General features: G+C 36.8%; 1 protein-coding gene and 1 long non-coding RNA gene across 2 annotated transcripts; both read left to right on the top strand.

The window, feature by feature from the left end:
* The first annotated feature begins 1,789 nt into the window (after positions 1-1,789).
* On the top strand, positions 1,790-4,585 carry LOC149102267 (uncharacterized). The gene is made up of 3 exons (XM_089275169.1): positions 1,790-3,168; positions 3,463-3,654; positions 4,401-4,585. Exons 1-3 carry the CDS (start codon positions 3,110-3,112, stop codon positions 4,513-4,515), a joined length of 366 nt encoding a protein of 121 aa, XP_089131295.1. The 5' UTR covers positions 1,790-3,109; the 3' UTR covers positions 4,516-4,585.
* A 358-nt stretch (positions 4,586-4,943) lies between these two features.
* Positions 4,944-6,773, top strand: LOC149102266 (uncharacterized). The gene is made up of 4 exons (XR_016202553.1): positions 4,944-5,315; positions 5,525-5,584; positions 5,688-5,842; positions 6,157-6,773. It is a non-coding gene; the product is annotated as an uncharacterized LOC149102266 (long non-coding RNA).
* The last annotated feature ends 415 nt before the right edge of the window (positions 6,774-7,188 follow it).

Here is a 7,188-nt window from a genome sequence, read left to right as displayed (position 1 = left end):
TATGCTTGTCATGTCATGTCAATGAAGCATTTCTCTGGTAATGCTTATGTTGAAGCAGCAGTAATATCCTATGGCTGAAGGTCTGAGCAGTGATATACAAGCTAGGTTTCTACAACCTGGCGTGAGGTATGTTGAGAGAGAGCAATCCTGTATGTTATGTTACAATGCAGGATGACTTCAGTGTCCAATTTTCACTTCATTTAGCAACTAAACAAATTTTATCATTTAGTCTACTAGTAGAATACATTGTGGATTGTTTAAACTGTCATGCCTCATGTAAGTGAGGTTTGGAAAAGGTGTTGTCTTCCATTGTAATATAACATACAGTCGCTTTTACATTTACTTAATTTACATTTAATGTTTGCGTTAAATATTTGGTTCGACATTCGGTTTTTGGGTTGGCAAATAATCCAACTACAAACATCTGAAGGCTTGGTAACGACACTGTTTAGTTAGCAAGCCAAAGCTGACAGACAAATGCGAAGTCCATTCAGGGGCCCTGGGTGTTCTAATTTAAGTGTTGACTTTATTGACACTGGAACACTCTTGGCTTTCTCTGGATGCTAAATTATTCAGCTTAAGGAGCGCACCCCCTCATGGATTAATTTAGGTCCTGTGGATTTTTTGCATTGTAAAAATATTGTTGTTATTGTAAAAAGCATAGTACTCATGGCTCGTGTACACTGCTCATTTTCGGGAGCAAAAAGCGTGGCAAACACAAGAAGAAATCACAGAAAGTAAACAATGTAAAACAATATTGTAACTAGCTTAATATACAATACATATATATAGCTTATTCTTATAATAAAACTACCAAACACTGTGGTGTCAGTGTGTTTTTTTAAACCATCAAATAGCTTAAGATATATTACTTATAAGTAATAGATATGTTGAGTAGATACACAGTCATTCACATAAATTAGGAAAATCAAATTGTCCATTTTTCGGGGACGTGAAAATTTCTTTCTTTCATTCAGTGGGCCCACTTTCGGGGGCAAACTTCTGTTTTGAATCACTTGGTTCATTTGTTAATACTACATGTTCACTCAAATAGCAAAAATTGAAAAGCGTCCATTTTTCGGGGACGTAAAAATATTCTTGCTGGTTAAACAAGTTTTCGAATCACCTGATTTTGGCACATGTGTTTGGTCTTGAGCAGCGTTTTTTTTACAAGATCTTTGCTCAGCATTGAGTATTGCCACTGAAGATCAACTCTTTGGATCATCTTATTATGAACTCAAGGTAAGTTACAAATTATTTTCACCTTCCAGTTTGAATATTAACATCTTGTAATGTGTTTAGTTTCCTAGCAGAGTTCATTCTTAACTGCCACACCAAGTCACCAAGTCACCAAGTCAAGGCCAGCTGTTGTACACAATCACGCAAAACTAACAGATGCCTTTCATATGCTGCTGCTAGAATAACAGGAAAGAAACGGACAGATGGATCAAGAGTAAGTAAGAATCAGCACAACAACAAAGCAGTCTTGAGAAGTGTACAACAAAGCCAAGGTATGAACTGGGACAATTTAGAGCTTGTTTTTGGAGGACAAAAAATTCCGGGAACATACAATTTTAGCAAAGAATTGCAATAAATGAGAGGATATTGTCTTGATGTAGAACAAGATTCTCAGAACCTAAATAATCAATTCTGGATTATTGTGGACATTTTCTTGACTGTCTTGGTGTACAACCAAATCCTCTCAACCTACATGAGTAAAGTGACCATTACAGGAAGGAATAAGAATGTGTGGAATTTACCCCAGACTTGCTGCATAAAACTGTTGTGTTTGTTGAAAAATACTAAATACCTCTGCATTTTGAGGAGCTTTTACCTTTTAGGGAAAATCCAGGAAGTGTACCAGAAAAAGCTTGAGAAGGCTTCATGATGCAGTCTTTTCTTGGTGGTGTGCTGTCCATTACTACTTTTGCTGGAAAGGTTGTTCCTCTCAGCATAAAACAACATCCACCTGAGATGACAACATTGAGAAGTGCTCTGTGATCTACTGTCTTAAATTCAACAACAATAGGCAGGGATTTTTATGTTTTCATATTGCAGCAATTTCTATATATTTTGGCTGATGCAGTGAAAAACAGAATTATTTTCAGTAGACTTTTGACCATGCTATTGAAAGGCAAAATGAAACGTACTAATGTTCCTCCATCTTGAGCAGTTTTGTACTGTTAGGGTGGTACTGACCAGTCACTGCATGATGAAGAGGTCCCTCTATGATATCAACATTTCTTACTGGGATCCACCTGTCATTCAGCTCCTAAATGTCCTTGTCTGCATAGAGAAGAGGCCACCGTTTGTTGATCATCCATACAAGAGGAAAGAAAGTAACAGCTGTCTTTATATGTGAGGTATGGAATTTCAACTTGTAGATTTGGAAAATTCTCTGAAGAGTTTGGGATTGAATATAATCAACAGAACTCTCACAATGTTAACAGGGAGGGAGAAACACAAACAATTGTGATTGATCAATACACCACTATCTTGAGCAGAGAGAAGTCCAGCTAAATGTCAACAACAGAGTACTGCTAGAGGGGATCACATAATGTCACCATTCTTTGATGTCCAGCTGTGTACCCAGTTTGCACTTGGAAATGAGAGTAAGTCCTAGTAACATACATACATAACCCCATCTAAATGAAACATTGTGAAATGATACTTTGAAGTGCTTTGTAGCTTTTAAAAAGCGTCCTATTTCAGGAGGTAAGGAATTGTAGGGTACTAATAAACTGTTGCAGGTGTCTCTATGTTTAAGATAGGGAATTTAGTACATTAATTTGTCTTCTGACACTATACTTACATGGTGAATAGAACCTGCATATTATGAAAAAAAAAAGACTTCAGAATTTTGACAGGACAAAAGATCAGTACATTTCCTTTAAAACTTACTAAATGTATTCCTCTATCTTGAGCAGCTTTGTGTTTGAGTGAATATAGGCAGAATGTTCCAGCAGCCATACTTCAACTGCTAGATCTGGGAAGATTCCATGATGTCTGAAGCCTCTTTTCATATTGATGCTGGTCCAAATATCAGATGTGTACCTGAAGATGAGGAATATCATAAAGTAATATACAAGAGGAAATAGAGAACACAGAAATGCTCAATCACAGTGCCTTGAGGATGAACCATTTACAAGAGCTGTCATTCCAGAAGAAGTAAGGAATACTGAGTATTATTTCACAACACAGTTTACAAAATTGTTGTTAGTTGTTAGTTGCTCCTCTCTTCACTCAGAAGAATAAATGAATACTGGCAAGTTGTTAGGGCAACTTGACAGAATGCTGGGAAATAAGCTACAATAGATTAGCATTCCACCCAGGGGGAGTAGCAATATTCCTAAGTGCTTGATCCTCAGAAACCACAGTTAAGTATGGTACCACAAACCAGCTAGTTAGGCTTAAAACGTTTTACTGTGATGTTTAGCTAACCATTTTCACTATGTATAAAAGGTTTACCCGGGGAAGTGGAGCCAAGGATATCCCAGGAACAGCTGGAGGAGAGCAGTGGATGATGACTGGTGGACAAGCCAGGCTACATGCCACCCGGAGCCAGATTGATATGGTAGCGGCAAGATCAGACAGAACAAGATGCTGGGCAGCTTCCATGGACCTGTACTCCACAGGGAAGAGAAAGGAATACATGTAAGTAAGTATAAATTAAAGGCTTATGACATGGGTATATAACATCTGGAGTATAAAACTAAGTGTTGAATTGAATATCATTACATGTTCAGAATCACATTCAGATGACATCAACCAAGCATGAGGGCCATATTGGGAGAATATGCAGTTCGAGAAAATATCCATGTCTACCCCATGGAAGGTCATCTGAAATTCCAACAGTTTGGTGATTTCAAAAGCCAAAGTGTTTAAAGTGGGAGGAGAGTGGGGTCAGAACCTCCCACTTCCCATACCGTACCCAACTCTCCTGCTTCCTGTCCCCTATTCTCCATGGCCTCTGTCCCCCCTCCCCTATCTTAAAGGATAGTATGGAGCTGAACTAGATTTCCACTGGGAATCCCCCAAAACAACTTCCATACCAGTGGTAATGGTATTTTTTGGAACCCGAAAATTTGAGGTTCAAGAGCTAACAGTATGGACAGGTCCATTATTAAAGGTCCAGACAGAAAATGTCAGAGGACCAATGTTATCCCTGCCAGCTGTATACTCTTAAGCAAGCTCAGATAAAATGGGATCTATTACCAACAAGACTTTATAACTAAAAAAATTCTGAGTAGGAACTTTACCAGGTCCAATGCTTGTTTGTGCCATAAATAACAAGGTCTGAATGGCTGATTTTAGTGATTTAAACCTGAAGGCCTTAGTTATGTCATAATATTTATTATGATCTGATATTTAAATATGATTTTCATCTGAATCTGTTTCAGGACTGTTGCTGATGCTGTCAGTTTGGACTGTAATTTCCAAGTGGAAATCTTATTACGATTTTACAACTCTTTTAAGAAATCTTTTGAGATCTTATTGGAATCTTATGGGAACTAATCAGAGAAAGTACTAATCTTCAGTCTTGTAAGAATCTTTCAAAAGCTTGAAATTATCTTACAAGAACTTCTCATAAAAATATTCTAAGAATCTTACAAGATCTTGTCATAAGTAATGTACAAGATCTTGTGGGAATCTTGAATGTTTTTATGTTTAGTTATATTTATCTCAACACATGCTATAAGATCAGTTGTATGAATCTTTCAAATACCTGTAAAACATTATTACAAGAACTTAAAAGAATCCTACACAATCTTATAGTAGTGTGAGATATCATATTAAAATCTTACAATAGTCTTACAAGAACTTGGAAGAATTTTGTAAGAATCTTACACTTGGAGGCTAAAATGTAAGAATCTTCCAAAATCTTGTAGGTATCTTGAACTTGTAAGATTCTAACAACACAGAAAAATATCTCTGAGAGACTCTGCAAGAATCGTACAAGAACCTGTGATTTATTTTACAAGGATGTTGTAAGATTCATGTAAGAATCTTATAAGAACTTCTAAGATCATGTTATAAAGATTGTTAATAAGGGTCTTGTAAAATTCTTATCATGATTTCCACCTGGGTTTCGATCCTCTGGAGGACTTGCCCCACCTTTGGTGCCCTTGAAGGCTACCAAAGGCAGGGCAGACCCAAGGCAACAAAGAGGAGGAAAGCAGAAAAGGAGACGGAATCAGCAGGATGGCAGACCTGGAACGTGGTGTACATCCCGACAGCCAAGAGAGTCAGAGTGTACATAGGGTGTTCACTTGGCATGAGGAAGAGTTGACTATGTAGAGATGGGTGAAAAGCAAGTAAGTGCTTTTAAAATTATCACAAGGTATACATCTTAAACTTTATTATCTCACTCCCCTCCAAAAAGTGTCCCAATATAACATATCATCATCTTGAAGGAAGGGTGGTAAGTTTTGTGATGGTGAAATGGCCGAAGTGCTGGGGTATCAAATCACAAGACCTGTTGTTCTTTGATGTTAAGAAATGTTTATTTTCTGAAATTCAACAGGTCATGAATGATTTCTCAGAGATTTTAATCCTTTTGGTAAACACCAAGAACACTCAACAGGTAAAATAACCCAGCTCAATAAAATATTGAAATGAGCATTCTGACTTTTAAGTCAGTATTGATGTGCTGATAGTGTAATAACAGGGATTAAATATTGTCACAGGATCACAATAATGACCACAACATAGTGATGGCCTAGGTGCCAGACGAAGGATCAGTAGGATGACCATGCAAAGACCACCTGAAGTTGACGGTTCTCCACAGCAGGGAAAGAAAGCAGCATCAAGGCCTGGCAGATTGATTAAAATACAGTGGGAGGTGAGGCAATTAATCAAAAGTCTTGATGTGCATGTATGATATCCATCAAGTTTTAAAAGAAATCCGTGAAATCTTTCAAGTTTCAAGCTTTGGACTGAGAGGGCTTTACAGTAGTTTTTAATGGAAGACTACTTGACATTTACATGTCAAAATCCTCTTCAAATCTACCTGCATTATAAGTAAATCATATTAAATATTAAATAATTATTAGGGACAACTAGAAATTTGAACAGTCTCACTTTTCATTAAAAAGGATCAACTTTAACTGTTGATTTAAATAATGAAAATTGCTATTTGTTTGCTACTGTTTCCAGGATCATTTCATCCAGCTAATGATGTCATCCTTACCATTAAACACAACTTCCACTGGTTTACACTTCAAGTGATTAATCTGCTGGAGAATTTACCTCAAGTATAAATCAAACAAAAAGAGACAGACAACTTGCCCTGACAAGGAAGTGAAACCATCAGACAAAACTTATTAGTTACGTAGAGAAAGGTTAGTTGCGAGTTGAAATAATCTCAAATAAAAACAAACAGTGGTGTGGATAGTTGTTTTTGCTGGACTGAGTTTTCTGCCAGTTTTGTTTAATTATAAGTTACATGGACTTCAAACATTTGGTACCTCAATTGTCTTATTCAAGCATCACTAGAAAGACACTTACAACAGAAATACAGAGAGGAACTTTTAATCAGCAACCTTGAAATGTGGAATTGAAGATGACTTATCTACGTGGATCAAGAGAAATAACAACTAAGAAACTGACTCTGTTTTTAGTAATAATCTCATTGTAAGCTATAGCTAAATTATGCAAATCTTTGTGGCATTGTTTAGATCACTCTGACTGGTTGAAAAGTAACGTAAGTTTCCAAGTATGTATTAAGGGGGTGAATACAATTGGTGAACAGAAACCTTTGTGTTAAATGACTAATTTCATCTCAAGAGGATTTGTATCGGAAGCTGCAAGCTGAAATCTTAACCTCCCTAACCAGGCTGAAAGTGCTGCCTGGGTTGATATTCATCATATAATCGCCTCCTTAACTACATGACCTGCAGTATGATTATGATGATTCAGTCACCAGTGAAACAATAAATTTGTAATAATCAGAAACCTCTGTGAGTTATGCATCAGTTGGACTTTGTTGAACTATGGAGCTACAATTGTCAAACCATAATGCCACATGGCAATACAACCCATAAAATTTGACCTTTCTTTTTATCTCAGATTCATTTCTTTAAGTCCTCATAAACCACTGCATTACACCAAAATTTCCCAAAAGTACACAGAAGAGTTTGGCTTGAAAAGTAATTTGTAAACCCAGTCATATTGGTCACTCACCAAATT

Source organism: Orbicella faveolata, unplaced genomic scaffold, assembly GCF_042242905.1.
Source record: "Orbicella faveolata isolate gen_17 unplaced genomic scaffold, um_ofav_v1 contig_36, whole genome shotgun sequence".
Lineage (NCBI taxonomy): Eukaryota > Metazoa > Cnidaria > Anthozoa > Scleractinia > Merulinidae > Orbicella > Orbicella faveolata.
This window is presented reverse-complemented; position numbering and strand designations above follow the sequence as displayed.

Bases quoted from the DNA above. Each gene is read 5' to 3' on its own strand.
- LOC149102267 (XM_089275169.1), top strand. From the start codon at position 3,110: ATGCTCAATCACAGTGCCTTGAGGATGAACCATTTACAAGAGCTGTCA. The intron at 3,169-3,462 runs GTAAGGAATACT...TATGTATAAAAG, and splicing joins GAGCTGTCATTCCAGAAGAA to GTTTACCCGGGGAAGTGGAG. The intron at 3,655-4,400 runs GTAAGTAAGTAT...AATCTGTTTCAG, and splicing joins GGGAAGAGAAAGGAATACAT to GACTGTTGCTGATGCTGTCA.